At 37.8% G+C, this 22,773-nt stretch overlaps 1 protein-coding gene across 2 annotated transcripts in view; it reads left to right on the top strand.

Moving 5' to 3' along the window:
* Ccdc88a (coiled-coil domain containing 88A) overlaps positions 1–22,773 on the top strand; it is a 125,494-nt gene that overhangs the window by 72,226 nt on the left and 30,495 nt on the right. For both annotated transcript variants that reach the window (XM_051165166.1, XM_051165165.1), the window contains exons 13-18: positions 1,921–2,105; positions 6,828–6,965; positions 8,212–9,282; positions 10,686–10,813; positions 12,667–12,808; positions 21,559–21,720. In XM_051165166.1, the coding sequence (XP_051021123.1) occupies positions 1,921–2,105; positions 6,828–6,965; positions 8,212–9,282; positions 10,686–10,813; positions 12,667–12,808; positions 21,559–21,720 (1,826 nt within the window). The remainder of the gene's footprint in view (positions 1–1,920; positions 2,106–6,827; positions 6,966–8,211; positions 9,283–10,685; positions 10,814–12,666; positions 12,809–21,558; positions 21,721–22,773) is intronic.

The following is a 22,773-nucleotide window of genomic DNA, read 5'->3' as shown; positions in this document are numbered from 1 at the left end:
AATAAGGGGAAAATGGGAGGGAGGGAAGAATGGGAGGATACAAGAGGTGGGATAACCATTGAGATATAACAAGAATAAATTAATAAAAAAAATAAGTAGAAAAAAAAAGAAATATTACACTCTTGCCATACTATATTTTAATTTTTATAAGACAGAATCAGATTTGCAAAATGATGACACTGAAAATTTTCGGTATACTCAGATTATGCACTTAAAATTTTTTCATCAAAATGCAAAATTTGATGTTGTATTTCCAAAAGTATATTTTCACCCTTCACTAGGTACCATTTTGAACAATGTATCCTGTAAGCTTACAGTTAAATTTAAGTCATATTGTTTGTTTCTTTGAATCAGGGTCTCATAAAGCCCAGACTAGAGTCAGACTCACCACGTTCAGTGAGGCTATCTTTGAAATTCTTGACCTTATTACATCTACCTATCAGTGCTAGAATTAGAAATCTGTGCCACCATGCCCAGAGTAAATAATATTTTTGAGGAAATAAAAGTTCTGTAGTCTGAACCATTAGTAATGAAATATTTGAGGATCTCTAGCAGGATTCTAAAATTTAGATCTAGTAAACTTGAAATAAAAAGTACCATTGTGATGTCTAAAACAAATGCTATTATTTCTTTCTTTGAATAATAAGATTATTTACAGTACCCAATTTTGACCAATATGTAAATGTGGTAGGGGTATATACCTTTGCAGTGATATCAACTGACTGCAGATGCACAGTTGAGAAAGAGGTACATGGAAGACTTAATTGACAACCCCTACCTCCACCTCAAACCCCCCAGGAAAAAAAAAAAAAGTAACAGCATAGATCAAAAGCCATTGGAAGGAACTGTTAAGAACTGTTTGGTACATTTGACCATGTCCCCTGGAAAGGGAGACCTGGTGGCACTCAGAGGAAGGACAGCAGGTAGCCAAGAAGAGACTTGATACCCTATGAGAATATACAGGGGGAGGTAATCCCCCTCAGGAACAGTCATAGGGGAGGGGAATAATGGGAAAATGGGGGGGGGGGAGGTGAGGGAGGAATGGGAAGATACAAGGGATGGGATAAACATTGAGATGTAACAAGAATAAATTAAGAAAAAAATTAAAAAAAAAAAAAAAAGAACTGTGTGGTAGGAAAAAAAAAAAAAGAAAGAACTGTGATAGGATGTTGGTGTGTTGTCATTCTCAACAGTAGAGACTTCCAGCAGGGCTATTGGAAGAGAGGGGCTTGGCTCCATCTTGAGGTCAGACCAGAGAGTTTGGCCACGCCCCTACTGATGTGTAGATAACACAAATTGGAGTTTGTTTTGTTTTTTGTTTTTGCCTGAGGGGAGGAACAGGGAAGGACTGGGAATCAAATATGATAAGAATGTATGGTGTGAAATCTGTAAAGAATCAATAAAAATGTTGGGAAAGGAAAAAAAAATAGTGGTATGTTAAAGATGCTTTACGGTGACACCGTAGGCCGGTGTGTGGTCTCTGCTCCTAAGCTGAGCACTGACTTCTGTCTTCAGGAGATATGAGCAGTGTGCATGGCCTTCAGACTATGGGTGAGTATTCTTCAGCTGCCCTGTAGTATTTGAATTTGCTTCAAAAGTTTACGATATGCTTTTTATTTTAAGTTAGAGTGATCTTGTAAAATTGCAGGGTGATAGTTATACCCAGCATTCATTGACATGGCAATTACCAAGCAATTTCTTTTGGAACTAGAGTTCTACAGTCTCCTGAGTCTAAATTGTGTTTGTTAGAAGCTCAAGACTTAACTTTGTTTCATTTATTTTTTTAATTGTATCTATCTTAGATAACTCAATTTTTTAATAAAGTTAAAGATTGGGTGTTTCAGGGTACACTAGAAAGCAATATTTTTAATATTGAAAAGTAATAATAATTTTACTGGTGATATTTTTTCAATATTACAGCACCACAGAAATCCTTGGGCCATGAGGTAAATGAGTTAACATCAAGTAAGTTATTAAAGTTGGAGATGGAAAACCAGAGTTTGATGAAAACTGTAGAAGAGCTTCGGAGTACTATGGACTCTGCAGAAGGCAGCACCTCAAAAATCCTAAAGGCTGAAAAAGAAAACCAGAGACTGAATAAAAAGGTAAACTAAAATTCAATTTTTATTGTAATGTTAAATGTTAGTATAAGTAAATAACAAATTTTTACTTGTAATGTATTCATGTTGTTCAAGCTCGCTCATTTATTTTAGTTATTATTTATTTATTCATATGCGTGTAAACCTGCATGCCAGAAGATGTCTCAGATCCCAGGACAGGTGGTTGTGAGCCAACATGTGGTTGCTGGGAATTTAACTCAGGACCTCTGGGAGAGCAGGCACTTCTCTTAACTGCTGATCCATTTCTCTAGCACCTTAAATAGTCTAAAGTTACCCAGACTAGTCTCATGTCTCACTAGAAGCTCACCAGGAGCTTGCTGTATTGCTAAAGTCCCAATTTAGTATATAAGTCCTCTTTTTTCCTAGCACATTTTCTTTTGACAGAATTAGGTTATGAAATAATTTGTCCACTAGATCGATTTGTTACTTGTTTCAATTGTTATGTTACTTAGCAAGTTCTTTTGTCTTTTTATCTATAAGCTTAATGTGCTTTAAAATAATGTTTTTACCCAGGATATTTATAAAGTATATGTATATCTCATTTAGAAGATGTGTTTGCTAGTTAGCCTTTTGATTAGATTTATTACCAAGAAAACTTCCTTTTGAAAGGTATTGTTTTCTCTTAAGATACTAGTTTCTCAAATGAACAGCTGATAGAGGAGCACAGATGTCTTTTTTGCCCTTTCTATCTGAACTAGTTAGTTTCCCATAGCCTCTTGCAATGAATGACTGAGACTCTTATGTGTTTTAGTGGTTTGGTTTTTTGTTTGTTTGTTTGTTTTTGGGGTTGTGTATTTCAAAGTATTTGAGGCATACAAATACAGCCTACTGCATTTATTTTACTTACTATCCAAGCATGGGCCTTCTTAAATATTTTTTGAGATTATATCATTTTTCCTCTTCCCTTTCTCTCTCCAAACCCTCCTGTGTACCCATTTCCCCTTACTTGCTTTCAAATTCATGGCTTTTTTTAAAAAATGAGAGGTAGGGTGTGTGTGTGTGTTCCTGAATTCATAAATATAACCTCAGTCTGTATAATATTAAATATATGTATGTATATGTTTTCAGGGGTGACCATTTGGTTTTGGATGACCAATTGGTGTGCTCTTCTCCGGGGAAGATTGTCTGGCTGTCAGTCTTCCTGAAGTTGTTTGTTTAGGGTTGAGGCCTTATGAGCACTACCCTTCCATGTTAGCATGGCTAGTGTCATTGTCCTTGTTTAGCTAGTGTTTGGGTAGCCATGTTGTTGAGACTTCAGTGGTGTAGTTTCTGCCATTTCTAGGACACACAGTCTTACAGCAAACAGCCTTTTGAGCCTTGGGTGCAGGAGTTTTGTTGTAGATACATCAGCTGGAATTGGTCTCCACAGTTGAATTGGTTGTGGTTTCTATAATGGTCAAAATATGTTGCAAAGAGAATTTTCCATGATAAGGTCTGAGGGCTACAGGTATCTGTGGGTATTAAGACAGATATTTAGACGGTAACTAGGGATTGTGCTTGTTTATGAGAGGCTTTATAAAAGCTATTTTCAGATTCCTTATCACTGCCTTAGTGCTAAGGTTTCTATCTTTCCCTCCCTCCCTCCTTCTCTCGGTGGCTGTTCTCGTGTTAAAGTAAGGTCTTTATATGCAGCTCTGGGAACCCTTAACCCACTGTATAGACTATATAGACTAGGCTGGCCTTGAACTCAGATGCTTACTGCCTCCGCCTGCCCAGTTCTGGCATTGAAGGTATGTACCAACATACCCCGCATTGAAGCTTATTTTTTTTAACATTTTTCCAAGATGTTTTGGAAACAGCCATTTTCCCAAGAAAGTTACTATTCCTTTCAGTGGGAGATGGGTTTGTTGTTGTTGTTTTATTTTATTTTAATGTTTTGAGATAGTATCTCACATTGTCAACCACACTGGCTGGGAACTCGCTATGTAATATAGCCTAGATTGTCCTTGAATTTACCATGGTCCTCCTGTCTGCCTCCTGAGTGCTTGGGTTATAGCCATCACACTGGTAGGAAATAAGAGACCACCGATTAACGTTATGAAACTGAATTTTTTAAGATTTATTTTTATCTATATGTTTGTGTTTGTGCGAGTGTAGGCCATATGCATGCTGGTGATTGGGAATGCCAGAAGAGGGCATGAGGAATCCTCTGAAGTTGGAGTTAGGGGTTGGTGAGTTGCTCAATATGGGTGCTGTAAACTGAACTCAGGGCCTTCTGAAGGACAGTGAGCACCCTTAACAGCTGAGCCATCTCTCCTTCTCCTGAATTTTAATCATTGAATCTTTCATTCAATAGAAACATTCAGTTGTGTCACCAAGTAGTTTATTTTGCATATGCTTGCAGCTCACATGGTATAATTCTTTGTAAGCAGTATATCACAAAATTGGGCAAAACTGAACTCAGAACACAGCTCAGTTGGTAGAAGCAAGCAGCCTCACATGCCTGACACCCTGGGTTGACCCCTAGCACTGCACAGAATGGGTGTGGTATCACTGACATACTCTTAGCACTTTGGATGTGGAGGTAGGACTACAGGAAACCAGATCTCAAAATCAGTACCAGCAGATGCAAGAAGACAGTGAGATTGCCTGAAATAACACACAAATGAGAATTTTTGTTAATATGGAGACATACCTTTCAAATATAAGACTGGCATTTTCAAACCAGCAGAATGCCTGGCACTTAGTAGGTAAACAGATACTACCTGAATTAGTTATTGAGTTTAATTTGAGCTTTTATACTGTAGAAAATCATGTTCCACGAAAATCTTAACAGCCTGAATTTAATCCCCAGAATTCAGGTTGGAAGGAAAAAATTGATTCCCAAAAGTCCTCTGAGCTCTACAAGTGTGCTGTGGCATAGGTATGCCCATACACATACCTACATCATACGCACAGAATTAAAAATTTAAAGGTGTATTCATTTATTTATGTCTTATTTTTAAGATGTTTCTATGTATGTTTCTGTGTGGTGTTCATCCATGTTTGTGCTGCGCATATATACAACCATATCACTGTGATTTCTCACAGACAGTATTAGAGGCTTTCCCTACTCCAAATGCCTCACAGGTAAGCCCAGAAGCCTGTCTCTTCTCAAGCCCATCATCACATTATTAGGCAACACTACTACTACTAACACACGCGTGTGTGTGTGTGTGTGTGTGTGTGTGTGTGTGTGTAGGTAAAACCAAATTACTTAGTTATTAATAGGCTAAAAAATCTTTCCTGAGGACTGGAGAGGTGGCTCAGAGGTTAAGAGCACCGTTTGCTCTTCCAGAGGTCCTGAGTTCAATTTCCAGTCAGTGGCTCATAACCATCTATTATGAGATCTGGTGCCCTCTTCTGGTATGCAGGCCGAATGCTGCATACTTAATAAATAAATCCTTCTTGAACGTATACAAGTTAGTGTTACCTTAATTACTGAATAAGATTTGCAATTTCATACTTTTGAGATATTACTATAAGATTTTTTCTATAAGTATCTTCTATTAAAATAGAAAATTCCAACTTGCTTTAGAATCCTTCATTATTAACATAAAATTTTATATAAACATTATAAGTGGGAAAAACTTATGAGCTTGCTCTCTTGATTTTATAAATAATTATTTTTATTTTTTATGTCTGTGAGTATTTTCCCTGTATGTATGCCTGGTGCTCAGGGAAGCCAGAAGAGGGCACCAGGTTGCCTGGAACTGGGGTTAGCACTGGTTGTGAGTCTCCATGTGGGTGCTGGGAACTGAAGCCAGGTCCCCAGAAGGAGGTGCTCTTATTCACGGAGCTGTTTCTTTGGCTTCTCCATGGCTGCTTGGCATGTGATGAAGCAGAACTCTGTGTCCATCAGCGGAGCTGTTCACTGTACCACAGCTGGGACACAAAGGAAGATAGAGTGGAAGGTGCAAGGTCCCAGCTCCCCCTGAAAGGCAGGGATTTAGCTTGTTGCTTCCACTAGTTTCCCCTCTCCTAACACCACAGACTGGCAGAGCTGTAGCTCAGTGATTGAAGTGTGTCCTCAGTATACTCTGTGCCACAGCACCGTGGGTTTAATCCTTGCTACTGCAGGAATAAGGCGATATGTCAGGTTCAGCAAGTCTTTCGTCAGGAGGTGAGACAGCACTCACTACTGCCTTTTGCCTCAAATTGTGACACCACCAGTGTCTTGCTTTCCTGAGTACCAGGATTACAAGCATATGTCACCATGCCTGGCCTAAAATATGTTTTTGCTGCAGTTTACTTCTTCAAGATTGTTCTTCCTTCTTTCATTTTCCCCTTTTATTTCCACCAAGTCCCTTGTTGGCTGTTTTATTAAACTTTTATCACCACATCTCTCTTTTAACTTCCCAATCTTTTATAATTTCTTCCTCCTCCGTTACTGTAATTTTCTAGGGTAATAAAATTTGTATACTACAAATCCACTGTAGCCAAGAATTTTTCAGTGAGACTTGTACACTCCTCGTTAGTACATCATAGTCACCTACTCTGCTGTTTGCCTCTGTATTTCAAAATAGAAATTTGTCTTAGCATAGAAGAGTCATGTATACAAATTTTATGCAGCTTATAAAGTCAATATGGAATGCCACTTGAAATTCTATGTAAGATTCTTAATTTTTTACCACTTAGCTATTAAAATGATTTTATCTTTAATTAAATCTCTTTTGATATGATGTTTTGTCTGTTAAGTATGTTGGTTTTGTGACTTAATTTTTCTAGGTGGAAATTCTTGAAAATGAAATTATTCAAGAAAAGCAAAGTCTTCAGAATTGCCAAAATTTAAGCAAGGATCTAATGAAAGAGAAAGCTCAGCTTGAAAAAACAATTGAAACACTCAGAGAAAATTCAGAGAGGCAGGTTCGTGTATCTCTTTCTTAAACAGTTTAGAGTAAATGTTTATATACCAGCATAAGGGCATGCGCTAGAACTTTCAAACTAACTACAGTAGCTCCCCATTAGGTTTAGTTTTGCCTTCCCTGTTAACTGCAGTCTATCACTGTCCAAAAATGTTAGTCATTAGTGTATCCTGCAGTTTCCAGTAGTCAGCAATCTGCAGATTCTAAGTTGTCTGTCATTCTGAGTAGTGTCCTGACATCTTGCCCATTCCAGGCCAGGAATGAATGGTTACTTTGCCCACACAAGTTCCTCCTGTGTCCACTACCTGCCCGCCACTAATTAACCCTGGGCCACTGTGTTTCCTGTGTCCACTACCTGCCCGTCACTCCTACTAGTTAACCCTGGGCCACCGTGTTTCCTGTACCCACTACCTGCCCGTCACTAATTAACCCTGGGCCACCGTGTTCCCATTATCCCCCTTATTTCACTTAATAATGGCCCTACGTTGCAATTCATGTATGTCAGAGAAACTATTAAGTGCTTTCTTAAGATGAGAAATTTAAAGCTTTCTACACAGTGAAAAAAGAGGAAAATACGGTGAGGTCTGTGATACACGTATTGTTAATTACTGTGCCTAATCATAAATTATCACCAGCACTGTGTGTGGAAACTGCAGCACATACAGATTCAGGCTCACGTTGCTGTAGGGATCTTGAATTGTATTCCATCTGAACAGGGAGATTTGAAGAGAAGCTTAGAAATTCTTAATAGTTTGCTTAAGAATAATTGATTTTCAGTGTTCTTCAGTCCCTGCACTTTTCAGGCATCTGTGGAACAGCCCGACAGACTGTAAAGAGCATCTGGAGAATGTGTGTGGTCCTCCCACCCCAACAACAAGGGAGGACAATGGTGGCGGCAGCAATCCTCAACATTTAAAAGTTTGAAACTCATATCAGGCTATACTGTGAATTGGATAAATTTTTTAAATGTACTAGGGCATTTTGTTGTTTATATTTAAACTATTATCTGAAAATCATTTTAATTGTAACTGCTTTTCTCTTAGCCATTCCTTTAGATTGTAAAATCCCTAAAAACATGAACTTTAGTGACCTGACAGTCCATATACAAAGGGGCCTTCCAGTAAATATTTATCAGATTAAAGCACTAAGCCATACATTCTAGTACCCATGTTCTTTCCTTGTTAGTTTTTGAAAGTTTAAAGGCTATTCATTATAATTTTACATCTTCTTTATTTTTCTCCAATTAGATTAAAATATTGGAGCAGGAAAATGAACATCTGAATCAAACAGTGTCTTTGTTAAGGCAGCGTTCGCAGATCAGTGCTGAGGCAAGAGTGAAAGACATTGAAAAGGAAAACAAAATTCTCCACGAGTCTATCAAAGAAACAAGTGGGAAACTAAGTAAGATTGAATTTGAGAAACGGCAAATGAAAAAAGAATTGGAGCATTATAAAGAAAAAGGGGAGCGTGCAGAAGAACTTGAAAATGAGTTGCATCGCCTTGGAAAAGAAAATGAATTGTTACAGAAGAAGATAACTAATTTAAAGATAACTTGTGAAAAAACTGAGGCATTAGAACAAGAAAACTCAGAGCTAGAAAGAGAAAATAGAAAATTAAAAAAAACTTTGGATAGCTTTAAAAACCTTACGTTTCAGTTAGAATCCCTAGAGAAAGAGAACTCCCAACTTGATGAAGAAAACTTAGAGCTGCGAAGGAGCGTGGAGTCTCTGAGGTGTGCGAGCATGAGGATGGCGCAGCTGCAGCTGGAGAACAAGGAGCTGGAGACGGAGAAGGAGCAGCTGAGGAAGGGCCTGGAGCTCATGAGGGCCTCCTGCAAGAAGACAGAGCGCCTGGAAGTCAGCTACCAGGGGCTAGACACAGAAAATCAGCGGCTACAGAAAGCTCTAGAAAATAGCAGTAAAAAAATCCAACAGTTAGAGAGTGAGCTGCAAGACTTAGAGATGGAAAATCAGACATTACAGAAAATCCTAGAAGAACTCAAAATAGCTAGCAAAAGACTTGAACAGCTAGAAAAAGAAAACAAATCATTAGAGCAAGAGACATCTCAACTCGAAAAGGATAAGAAACAATTGGAGAAGGAAAATAAGAGACTCCGACAACAAGCAGAAATAAAAGATACCACATTAGAAGAAAATAATGTGAAAATTGGAAATTTGGAAAAAGAAAACAAAACTTTATTCAAAGAAATTAGTATATATAAAGAGTCCTGCCTTCGTCTGAAAGAATTAGAGAAAGAAAATAAGGAGCTTGTAAAAAGAGCAACTATTGATATTAAAACTTTGGTTACATTACGTGAGGTAAGTATATTTACCTAAACTTTAAGATCTTATGTATATGGGTACTTTGTCTGCATTTACATCTACACACAAAAGAGGGCAGCAGAGAGTTGTGCTGTCATGGCATGGCACTGGTTATTGAACTCAGTTCCTTTGGAAGAACAGTGGGTGCTCTTAACCACTGAGCCATCTCTCCAGCCCTATTTACCTAAACTTAAGTCAAACAATTTTTTATATTTGTAGCCCACATTTACTGTATCCATCAGTAACTTCTGCCATCCTTTCTGTAGTTCATTAGAATTTTGGAAACAGAACTAGAAGCAACTTCTAACTTTCCTACTTAGATGAAAATTTTAAGTTGTTTTTAAAAAATTATTAGTAATAAGACATTAATAATTGGAGCAAGTGTTTCTTACCAGGTACTTGCATAAGGATTTACATGTAAGTGGCACTCAAATTTATATGGGTACATATATCAGAAAAAAGTCCCCCCCCACCTACCCCACCCCCAAACTCCCGCCTCTCTCCTTTCTTTTTGTGCCACACATATGTCATGGTCCACTGAGGTCAATTAGAAAGTCTGCCGGGGCTGGAAGTAGAGCCCTATGGAGAATGCTTGCCTAGCGTACATTACGCCTGTATTCAATCTCCAATATGGGGACAGAGGGTTGGCATGAAGACAGGGACACCTGACAATTCTGTGGTCTGCCTTTCTAGTAAGAGGCATTAGGAAGGAACTTCCAGTATGAACAATAGGGCAAGCTGGGCGCGGTGGCGCATGCCTTTAATCCCAGCACTCGGGAGGTGGAAGCAGGCGGATCACTGTGAGTTCAGGGCCAACCTGGTCTACAAAGCGAGTCCAGGACAGCCAAGGCTACACAGAGACACTCTGTCTCAAAAAACAAAACAAACAAACAAAGAACAATAGGCCAAGCAATAAAAAGTGTCTGTAGTTCTTCAGATCACTGTCTAAGGTGAGGTCTCTTCTACCATGAGAAAGGTTTGTGGTGGGGCAAGGGTGTGGTATTTCACACACGTTTATAGAAACCAGTTACATGTAAGTTTTTCTGTTTCATTGAAGTCCATGAAAATGGAGATTCCCTTATGGTTGTAAAACCTGTCATGTGTTTACCAGGAAAGAGTTTCTTCTAGTTTTGTGACATTAGCATTATAAAGAAGTAGCAACACAAGAAAAGAGTTTGTTTCTATTAAGAATGTTTTTCAAAATATATTTTCTTGTATTTTTAAGAAGTGGTTTCAGCTTGGTTAATGTACTGCTTAACTGCTTTTCAGTAATAACAGGAAGGGTCAGTGATTTTTCCATATCTGGTTCAGATATGTCTTTTTGGGTTGTAGTAATTAGAATCTTGACTGGCATTCTTTGCTTGACACTTGACTGAGTTGTACATTATTTTTAAAATAAGGATTTAGTGAGTGAAAAATTGAAGACGCAACAAATGAACAATGACCTCGAAAAATTAACTCATGAACTTGAGAAGATAGGTTTAAATAAAGAGCGACTCTTGCATGATGAGCAGAGTACGGATGACAGGTGAGTGTGGTGTGTTCAGCAGAGAGCTGCAGTTTTTATCTAGGGAAACTTTGCCCCAACAATAGTATCTTCTTGTTTCTGGCTTCTTCTTTTGGGGAAAGTTCTCTTAAGATGTGGGCTAAAAGAGGAAAAATATGAAACAGAGAAAAATACATTGAAATGCAATTAATGTATGAGAATGATGTGGAAAATAAAGATTTTATAAACAGTATAAAAATTACTCTAACTTTAAAAATGGTTGGTACAGATTTTTTTAAAAATCCTCTTCTCTGTTAATCATAGCCTTTTAATTAGGATTAATCTGATTTTTAAGTTGTCTTCTTTAGTATCCAAAGGGTCACTTGTTTCAGATACACTAGAGGACTATTCTTAAGAATACTGTTTTATGGTCCAGTAAGATGGCCCAGTAGGTAAAGGCTCCTGAGGCTAAGCCTTATGACCTAAGCTTGATTCTCAGGACTAACATGGTAGGAGAAAATCAAATTCTGCAGGTTTTCTTCTGACTTCTCTGCACACATGCTGTGGCACACACATAGGTACACATAATGTGTGCATAGATTAAAAACAAATGTAATAAACTTTTTCTATAAGAATATTATTTGAGGGCTAGAGAGATGGCTCAGAGGTTAAGAGCACTGGCTGTTCTTCCAGAGGTCCTGAGTTCAATTCCCAGCAACCACATGGTGGTTCACAGCCATCTGTGATGTGATCTGATGCCCCATTCTGGCCTGAGGTGTACATGCAGGCAGAGCACTGTATACACAATAAATAAATCTTTTTTAAGGCAGCTCACGCCTTTAATCCCAGCAGAAACAGGTGGATCTCTGGGTTCAAGGCTAGCTTTGTCTACAAAGAGAGTTCCAGAACAGCCGGGGCTACACAAAAACCTATCTCAAAAAAATAATACACACACACACACACACACACACACACACACACACACACACACACACATTTGAGGCTAGGGAGATGGCTCAGTGGATAAAGCCCTTACTTTGCAAGCATGGAGACCAGGGCTAGGATCTTCAGAACATACATGAAAACCAAATAGGACATAGTGGCTGCCTGTAATCTTCAAGCCAAACTTACTAGCTAGACTAATTGAAGTTGTCTGATTTTCTAATTCATCAAGGGTGATTCAGGGAGATGCCAGATGCCAACTTCAGCTTCCACTAATGTACATGTGAACATGTATACTCACACACTAAACACATATGCCCCTCCACACACACTAATAGTAACTGACGCATGCATTCTAAAATATTGAGCAGTAACTAGAATACTGATATTCACATCTGTCTGACTCCACCAGGCTGTGTCATGAGTATAGCATTGTCTTTTTTATTTAAACTACTTAAAGGTAGCCAGTATTGAGATGGTTTGTTTTAGACAGGGTCTCATAATGTAGCCCTGACTGTCCTGGAACTCTCTGTGTAGGCCAGGAATGCCTGTGTCACCGTGCCCATCTTATGTTGACTTTAAAGTCTTAAACTGATCATATAGGCCATTACATAAAAATGAATACAGATTAATATCACAGACATATGTGTGATATAATGTATCCATCAACTTTTTTTTTGTTTTAGTCTTATAAAACTAGAAGAAATTTTTGAGGATTTAGTTATGCAGATTCCCTTTTGAGCATTAATTGTTTTTTGTTTTGGCAGTCTTGACAGTAATTCAAAGTTGTTTTTACTTACCAGCTTTTGTTCTGTGACCACCACTAAGAGGAAGATAATTTACATATTATGCATGAAGGATCTTACTTACTGCATCAGTGTTGTAGTCATAAATTGTCTCTAAAAATGTTTTGACATCTAATGACAAACTATATTACTCTTGTACTTGGATAGTAGGTACAAACTTTTGGAATCAAAATTAGAATCCACTCTGAAGAAGTCCCTTGAAATAAAAGAAGAAAAAATTGCTGCTTTAGAAGCTCGGTTGGAAGAGTCTACAAATTACAATCAGCAATTGCGCCAAGAACTTAAAACAGTAAGTTGTTGTTTTACGTTTTAGGGGTTTTGTTTTGTTTTTTTCTGAACTAGCTTTGTAAGTACTTGGACAGAAAAACATAAAGAGAAAATGAAAACTCCGGCACACTTATGTCAGTATTTCCTGTATTTGGGCATATACTTCATCAGATCTTTGTCATAGAGAAGTGCTAACAATTTCCTCAGCTGTTCTCAAATGTGTGCTAGTCCCTCTCACAGATAGGGACATGTGAAGAATTGTAGAAGTGCGATGCTTATTTTGTTTCAAAAACTCTGAGTTGTTGGGATCCTGATACCTTTACTCTGGTACATTTTTCCTGTTGGGACACCAGGTAAATCTGTAAAGATAAGACCGTGACGATAGCATTATAGAAGATAATCATAGGTTTAGCGTAATAAAGCCACTGATCTTCTCATAAATAAGATCTCTTCTAGATCTGTTTTCTTGTGAGATTTTGAGTTACTCTGTGAAGTTAGGCACTGCTTTCATCAGGTGAGTAAATTGAATATAAAGGGTTTACCCTATTAGGTCAGTGGATAATAAAGGGCAGACTCTCCTGTTTACTCTTACCTTTTCAATCTCCCGATTGCACCAGTAGTTGTCTTTTTCTTTATTTTTCATTTTTCTACACAGGCTGGCCTTTATTGCGAGGCCAAGGTTGGCCTTGAACTGATCATCCTTCATCTTTCCTAAGCACAGTGACTGTAGAAGTGTACTACCATGCCAAACAGGTAGTGAGTAGAGTTCTGTAGGCCACAGTTAGAACTATTCTATCCAAAACGACCCAAAAAGGGAGATACAAGTTGGTGGCTAGACAGTGTTAGGTCTCTTCATATAATTATGTGAGATTGATTCTTTACATTTTTTTTTTATTTACTTTCATTTGTATTTGTACACACACACAGACACACAGTAGGGACCCACCAGAACATTCCTGTGGAGGTCAAAGGACAATTTGTGAGGGGTCTCTCTTTTCTACATATTGGTCCAGGGGATCAAACTGAAGTCATCATGCTTGGCAGCGAACACCTTGACCTACTGAACCATCTTGCTGGCCCATACATTCTTACCAGATTATGGTTCAAACAACAATAGGATGCACACTTGAGTAGGAGAGCACCGCCCTGGTTTTGAGACTTGTGTGCTTCATAGCAGTCATTAAATCATACAACTCCAAAAACATAAATGTAAAATCTCCAGGGTGTGCACGCTGACTGGTTATAAGAGCTGCTGCCTGTAGAGAAACCCAGTGATCCTGCTTTCTATTAGGTACTTAGTTTTCCTACTCCAGATATCGTTTACCTGCCAATCATGCGTCTTTTCCTTCATAAGCATTATTGCCTAATAATAGCATATTCTGGTTTTATTAGTCTGTAGACTAGAGAAAACAAGTAAATCAAACTTGAGTTTCTTCTGCAGAAAGAGAAGACTCTTTGTTCACCGTTTGCCTACAGCATCTTCACTAGTGTTTGTCACAGCATTTGCCATGAAAAATACACTAATTGAGAGTTCTGCTGATGCTAACTGGCATAGCATAGTAGTTATTAGTCAGCTTTATGTCCTGAATTTTGTATTCTGTTAAACAGTATTAGTAGGTTACAAAAAATGATAACTTCATGAAGCTACTCCGCCAGAAACTAAGCAAATTTGAGTATGAGTTGGCTTGTGTGGTTAAGTCTAAGTATCCCACAGACCAGCTCTGGGAAACAGTGAAGAGGAGAGAGGAGAAAGTCTCGGTGGATCTGTGGTGGGGAGAATTGAGCAGGCGGTGAACAGCTGGTTAAGGGAAACCAACCGTTGGGGAACAACTAGAAGTAGCTGTTGAGGAGAGGTTGAGGAATGGAGGGAAAAAGAAACACTACACCCAGGTATATGCCATACAAACTGAAAGGTCTTAAAGCCCAGGAGAACTTTACTTTTCTGTCTCTCTGTTGCTTGCTGTCACTCCTTGGGCCAAACACAGTACTTTATTTAAAGTGAAGTTCAATTTTTTTAAGTATAGATTACACCATGAGGGGGCTGGAGAGATGGCCCAGAGGTTAAGAGCACTGCTTGCTCTTCCAAAGGTCCTGAGTTCAATACCCAGCAACCACATGGTGGCTCACAACCATCTATAATGAGATCTGGTGCCCTCTTCTGGCCTGCAGGTATACACGCAGGCAAAACACTGTAAACCTAATAAATATTTAAAAAAAAAAAAAAAAAAAAGATTACACCATGATTTTCCTCATCTTTTACAATCAATAGAACATTTAAAAATCAACAAAACAAGAGAACAGTCTAACAAGGAAATACAAAAATTTCTGTATAACCTACAGTAAAACATAAAGCAAAAATCATTCCATTTCCAAGCAATGGCCAGCATGACATTATTTCTTTAAAAATACTTGGGAAATTTTAATTATAAATTTCCCCAGGCTAAAGCCATTTGTTTACATGATTGTCATAGCAACACACCTTGAGCTAAATGTTCTCTAATAAAAAACTTGACTTGTTACCAGTCCCAAACAGTAATCAAAAGATTGCTATTATGTATATATTAAGATTAGTTTTACAGCATTGGCTTATCTCAGCTAAAAATTCTTAAATGATCATTTTAGCTTTGTGATATAGCCAGATTCAATGTTCTCATGTCTGACAACAGCTTCAAACTATGTCAATATTGCTAGAACTATATGGAGAATGACCTGTCTGCAATTATAGCTAAAGGATTTAATACTTTTACCTCAAATGTAAAAAGAACTTTATTAAATAAGTAAAGGGTGTTTCTAGATGGCCTACAATGGAGCTCATCCTTAATGGTAAAAGACTGTTTACTTTGAGGAGAAAAGCAAAGACACTCTTCTGGGTTTCCCTTACACACTCTATCTGACCCTAGCATGAGGAAGGAGAATGCTGCTGGCTTTTTAAAGGTTTTATTTTATGAATATGTGTGTGTGAGTGTGGGCCGCCTATGTATATGTGTGCGAGTGTGGGCCGCCTATGTATATGTGTGTGAGTGTGGGCCGCCTATGTATATGTGTGTGAGTGTGGGCCGCCTATGTATATGTGTGCGAGTGTGGGCCGCCTATGTATATGTGTGCGAGTGTGGGCCGCCTATGTATATGTGTGCGAGTGTGGGCCGCCTATGTATATGTGTGCGAGTGTGGGCCGCCTATGTATATGTGTGCGAGTGTGGGCCGCCTATGTATATGTGTGCGAGTGTGGGCCGCCTATGTATATGTGTGCGAGTGTGGGCCGCCTATGTATATGTGTGCGAGTATGGGCCGCCTATGTATATGTGTGCGAGTGTGGGCCGCCTATGTATATGTGTGCGAGTGTGGGCCGCCTATGTATATGTGTGTGTGAGTGTAGGCCGCCTATGTATATGTGTGAGAGTGTGGGCCGCCTATGTATATGTGTGTGAGTGTGGGCCGCCTATGTATATGTGTGAGAGTGTGGGCCGCCTATGTATATGTGTGTGTGAGTGTGGGCCGCCTATGTATATGTGTGCGAGTGTGGGCCGCCTATGTATATGTGTGCGAGTGTGGGCCGCCTATGTATATGTGTGCGAGTGTGGGCCGCCTATGTATATGTGTGCGAGTGTGGGCCGCCTATGTATATGTGTGCGAGTGTGGGCCGCCTATGTATATATGTGTGCGAGTGTGGGCCGCCTATGTATATGTGTGCGAGTGTGGGCCGCCTATGTATATGTGTGCGAGTGTGGGCCGCCTATGTATATGTGTGTGAGTGTGGGCCGCCTATGTATATGTGTGTGAGTGTGGGCCGCCTATGTGCAGAAGCCTGTGGAGAACAGAAGAGGGTATTGCATCCCCTGGAGCTGTAGTTACAGGTGGCTGTGAGCTGCCGGAAGTGTCCGGAAGTCAAAGTAGGATGTTCTGGAAGAGCAGTGAGTGCTTTTAACCATTGAGCCATTTCTTCAGTCCCAGAAATCCAATTTTGAAAATAGGAAATATATTTTTATTGACTTCTGAGATAATTGTTTTGGCAGGAAATTTTAAAGAATTTATAGAAAACTATATAAAGCGTGTTTTATCAAATGCCATAGGGTAAAGATCAGTATATAAAGCTCAGCCATATATTGTATATATTAACAATGAAAATTCAGAGAGTAAAAGTTACAAGAAAATATCATTCATAATACTGTAAAATACCAAGGTTGGAGAGATGGCTCAGAGGTTAAGAGCACTAGTCCCAGCAACCACATGATGGCTCACAACCATCTATAATGAGATCTGGTGCCCTCTTCCGGCGTGCTGGTGTACATGCAGGCAGAGCGCTGAGTGCATAATAAATAAATCTTCAAAAACACACACCAATAAAAAAATCTTCAAAAACACACACCAAAAAACAAAACTGTAAAAAACCCTGGGGTACTTTAAAGAACTTGGCATTAATAAAATGGAAAAACATCTTAGTAAATGAGTAGGAGTAGCATATCATCAACTGAAATGTTCTGTATTCTGTTGTTTATTCATTTATTTGTTCATTGTTTGGTTTTTTGAAACAGGGTTTCTCTGTGTAGTCCTGGCTGTCCTGGACTTGCTTTGTAGACCAGGCTGGCCTAGAACTCAGAGCGATCCACCTGCCTCTGCCTCCCAAGTGCTGGTATTAAAGGCATGTGTCACCATGCCCGGCTATGTTCTGTATCTGACAGCTCTCAGGTTTGGATATAGCTCAGTAGTTCAGCACTTTTCCACCATGTACAAACCTTAGAGTCAATCCCCAGTACTAGAATAAATAAACAAGCAGATCCCAAATGAATCTGTTAATTCAGCATAATCCCAAGCAAAATCCAAATTAGATTAGTAGATAGATTCATCAGCTTATTACAAAATTTTTGGTATAATACAGTTATTTTTATAATATTAATTTTTATAACCCATGAATATAGGAGGTCTTTCCATCTCTTAGAATCTTCATCTTATCTCTTCTATGTTTTAAAGGTTTCTTTATAAATGTCTTCAGCCACTTAGACTTGTTCCTACATATTTTTTTTTCTTCAAGCCATTGTAAATGGGAATGCTCTCCTACTTTCTCAGCATGTTCATCATCAGTATATAGAAAAACTACTGATTTTTGGATGATGACTTTATATCTGGCTACTTCAATAAAAATATTTATCAGTCAGATCTAAGAGGGGGTTTTTTTGTTTGTTCTTTTGGTTTGGTTTTTGTTTTTTATGGAACCTTAAGGTCTTTTCCTAATAGGATTGTGTTATCAAAAATACGGATATTTTAACTTGTTTTTCTGTTTATTCTTTTCTGTTCCTTTGACTTTCCCTGGAGCTTAGACTTCAAGCCTAGAGGGATAACAGTGAGGAAGATACCCATTCTTGCATCGTTCCTGACTTACCAGGAAACAGTTTTAGTTTTCCCCTGGTTAGGATAATCTTGGCTATAGGGGTTAGCGAGATGGCTCAGCAGTTAAGAGCACTAGCTGCTCTTCCAAAAGACCTAGGTTCAATTCCCAGCACCCACATGGCAGCTCACAACTGTCTCTAACTCCAGTTCTACAAGATGTGACACCTTCATACCAATGCTTATAAAATACAATTTAATAAATAATAATAATGTTGGCTATAGGTTTGTTGCATATTGCATTATGTTGAGGTATGTGCATATATTCTAATTTCTTCTTGGCTTTTTATCATGAAGAGATGTTAAACTTTACTGGAAACCTTTTCTGCATCTATTGAGCCAATGCAGTGAATTGTGTCCCAGAGTCTGTTTAGGTGTTGCATTACTTGACTTATTCAATTTGTATATGTCAAACTGTCCACACATCTCTAGAATGAAACCCAACTTGATAATGTTGCTAATTTTTAAAAATTATTTTTTTAATTTAACTGTATGTTTGTATGTGGTGTAAGTGGAGGAGGTGCCTTAAATGTACAGGTGACTGGAAGAGGCTGTTGAAACCCCTGGAAGTAGAGTTACAGGCTTTTGATTGTTAGTGACACCCGTGGGTGATGAGAAATAAATTTGGGTCCTCTGAAAGAGCAGCAAGTGGTTGTCTGGCAAGCAGTGATCCTTCCAGAATGATGAGTGATGTGTGTATATGTTATTCTAAAAAATAGACAGGGTCTGTCTGTGCAGCCCTGGCTAACCTGGAACGTCACTTACAGATTGGCCAGCCTCTGCCTCCCCAGGGCTGAGATTAAAGGTGTGTGCCACCACCACCTAGCCCAAATTTCTTTTATAATCAGTACATTAGTAACTATATATAAACTATACTTCAGTTCTAAAAGGTTATATTATCTTTTATTTAAAAAACTGAAAATTTGAATTCATAATATAATTTATAATACTATTTTTACTACACTAAATTTTAACTTAATCTAATTCAGCTTTTAAATTTACTCTACATTGCTTTGTTGTGTGGTCTATTTTATTCTGGCAAACTTTATTTCCTGTGAAAATATATAGGTTTTGATTAATGATATGTGAGCTAAATACACTTGAACAGACTATAAATGAGAAGCCTTCAATTTTATTTCCAGCTCTTCTATTTTTTGTTGTCATTTTCCACTCTTGTTATCAAACAGATGTGAACTCTGTGCAAGACAAGAACAAAATAGCACATATCAGATATATTTTTCTTCTGTCAGCTCTCCTTAATATTTCATTTGACTACAGCCTTTGTAAGTCTAGGAAAAAAAGACTGTATGAAGAAAATAGGAGTATCCTAGAACACCATTAGACACTGGCCAAAATTTCCATCTTGGCTTATTCTGTTTTGTTTTACTAATGTGTAACTCACTAGTAGTAATGTTAGTTTACTGCTGAACTAAACGCTTTAAGTTTTGTGCCTGAACTATTTTAACCATTTTTGCCCTGAATGTATAGTGTTAATTTTTGAAGTGTATTATAAATATATAAAGTAAACTAGAAAGCAAAATAAGTATAATAATGAATTTTAATTAATAAGCAGCAAGAGAGACAGCTAAACAATTCAGAGTTTATACTGGTTCTTCCAGAGTTTGGTTCCCAGCACCACATTAGATGGATCTCCACCACCTATAACTTCAACTCCAGGCAATCTGAAGCCTCTGGCCTTTACAGGCACCTATACTCAAATGCAGAGGGACACACACACACGCCACATGCACATTATTTAAAAAAATAACATGTTTTGGAGCTAGAGAAATGGCACGCACACACACACGCACGCGCGCACCACATGCACATTATTTAAAAATAACATGTTTCGGGGATAGGGAAATGACTCACAATTAAGAGCCCAAGCGGCTCTTCTAAAGACCCTGGATTCAGTTCCCACCATCCACATGGTGACTCACAACTGTCCATAATTCCAGTTCCAGGGCCCTATCCCTACTCTTCTGTCCTCAGCAGGCACTGCATTCACATACTTTCTTTCATGAAGGAAAACATTCATACACAGATTTTTTTTTTTTTTATCTTAAAAGTAAATCTTAAGAAAATGTAATTGCTGAGAGGTGTGAAGTGTGGTAGTTTAGATCTTAGAAGATGCTGGAGCTCTTCCTGTCGCATCCAGGCCTGTGTATCACTCGGGCCTTTCTGCAGTTCACAACCTCCTGTTTGAAGCCCAGTGTGGTGACTGACATCTGTAGTTTTAGCACTTAACGGGCGATGGAATCAGGAGTTAAGGTTTTTCTTGACTAAGGAGTTAAAGGCCAGCCTGGGCCTACATGAGACCTTGTCTCAAAACAGTAAACAGAAGAGTCAACTGAAAACTAAAAACTGCCTGTAGAAAATATATCCTTGAATTACTTATTACAAGATAAATTACATAATGATGTGTTTGAATCAGGAGTTAAGTAAATAAGCCATTTTTTATTATTATAGTTAATTCTAGGTAATATGTTATTCCTAGGAAGATTCCTAAATATACTTGCTACTTTAGTTTATGAATCTTTTAAAGCTAGTGTTAACATGTGTCAAATGTTCATTTGCTCTTTATATAGTGATTTCTAAAGTGGTTCATGGTTGCTCTAAAAGTAATTGTTAATATTACGTAGCTAATCTGTTATTGAGGGTCATTTTCTTTGTTGTTATGTATCTTTTATAGCTTATCCTTGATTGTCCTTTACTAGTAGGCATTAATTGTTCATATGAGTGGGGGTTGGTGTAACAGTTCTATATGTGCATATAACCTAAGAATCTCTTCAAGTTCCTTAAGAAAGCTACTGAGGCCCATTTTTACTATAATCAATACCCAAGTATAAAACATTGGAGCCAAGTTTCCTCTGATTCTTCTAGTGTAATATACATTACAGTAGCTTTTTAATACAGGATTTTTTTTTTTTTTTTACAATTTATTTTTATTTGTATGTGAAAGTGTATGTGTGTCTCTCTCTCAGGATTGGAAATCCAGGAGCTGGAGTTTCAAGTGGTTGTGAACTGCCCGAACATGGGTTCTCCAAAAGAGCAGGAACTGCTCTTAACCACTGAACTATTTCTCCAGCCCCCTCAATTGCATTTCAAAGAGCTTTTGATCACAGTATTGGTAATCATACATTACATTTTTTTGCTTTTGTTTTTTGGGTTTTTTTTTGTTTGTTTGTTTTTCAAGACAGGATTTGTCTGTGTAATAATAGCCCTAGCTGTCCTGGAGCTCTCTTTGTAGACCAGGCTGGCCCATTAATCACATTCTAAAATAAAGTCTGTACCATACTCAGCTGGGCCAATACAGACCCAAAGTAACTGAGAAATATAGAAATCTTGGTGATGTTTTTATTTCTATTAAAATATTTTAAATAATTTTAGGTGAAAAAAAATTATGAAGCTCTCAGACAGAGACAAGATGAGGAAAGGATGGTGCAGAGCTCCCCCCCAGTTTCTGGGGAAGACAAGTGGGAGCGAGAAAGTCAAGAAACAACTAGAGAGCTCCTGAAGGTTAAAGACAGGCTCATTGAAGTAGAAAGAAATGTAAGTATTTAAAAATTTTTAGTGGGAACAAAATTATTAAGAAGTAAAGAATTGTTGGATATATTTATCTTTGATAAATTTCTTTTATACTTTCTTATCTAGTTTATCATATATAAAAACAGATATAGACTTAGTGTGTTTTGCTCTTTACCTTCTTGTAAGTCAATCACAAGCTTAACCCATGTGGACATGTTTTGCATATTGATGTTCTGTTTATATGATACAAAAGAAGGCGTCTTTGTCTCCTAGTACAGATACAGCACAACTATTGTGATTCATTTGTATCATTTTTCTGGTCAATACTACATAGTAAATAGTTAGCCTAATTAGAGCTTTCTTGTATATTAAACTTTTATTTCTGTTTTTGGTTATGCTTTTTAGTACAAATTTACATTTTATAACTGCATTTTAAGTATTTAATTGTAACTGTGTCATTACACATGCCTCATATTTTAATGTCCATGACTAATATAGTAATTCACCTGCTTAACTATAAGATGAAATATGGCTGTATGTACCGGAAAAACTGAAAATGATCATTTTGGGGGGATAAACTTCAAAAGTCCTTATACTTTAAATGGTTTTCCATGAAAAACAAAAGCAAAAAAACTCAAAAAACAAACAAGTCAGTGTAATATTTGTTAGGTCTATTATGGACTGCATTTTCTAGTAGATGACTAAAATAATCTGTGTAATTCTGCTTCTCTTCCAAATGCTGTTATTTTGAAAGTACATATTTTTCCCTCCTATACCCAGGATCAACACGCACCCATGTGTACATTGAAAGGGTACACCTTTTTAATTGATAGAGCCTAGGCAAGCGTTCTACCACCAACCTCCACCTTCAGCACAAGAAGAAATTATTTTATTTCAGGACATTATAAAACAGACAGAATACAGGCACAATAGTATGTTAAGGTTATAGCACTATTCGCAATCTTTTGTATGTATTAAATGTTTACAACTGTGATTGAGGGGAAATTTTTTCTTTTTTAAAATTGTTTAAGCTCATTTTGCTAAGTACCATTCATTATCTGTTAAAATGTCTCTGTT

The sequence above is a fragment of the Acomys russatus genome, chromosome 22, assembly GCF_903995435.1.
Source record: "Acomys russatus chromosome 22, mAcoRus1.1, whole genome shotgun sequence".
Classification (NCBI taxonomy): Eukaryota; Metazoa; Chordata; class Mammalia; order Rodentia; family Muridae; genus Acomys; species Acomys russatus.
This window is presented reverse-complemented; position numbering and strand designations above follow the sequence as displayed.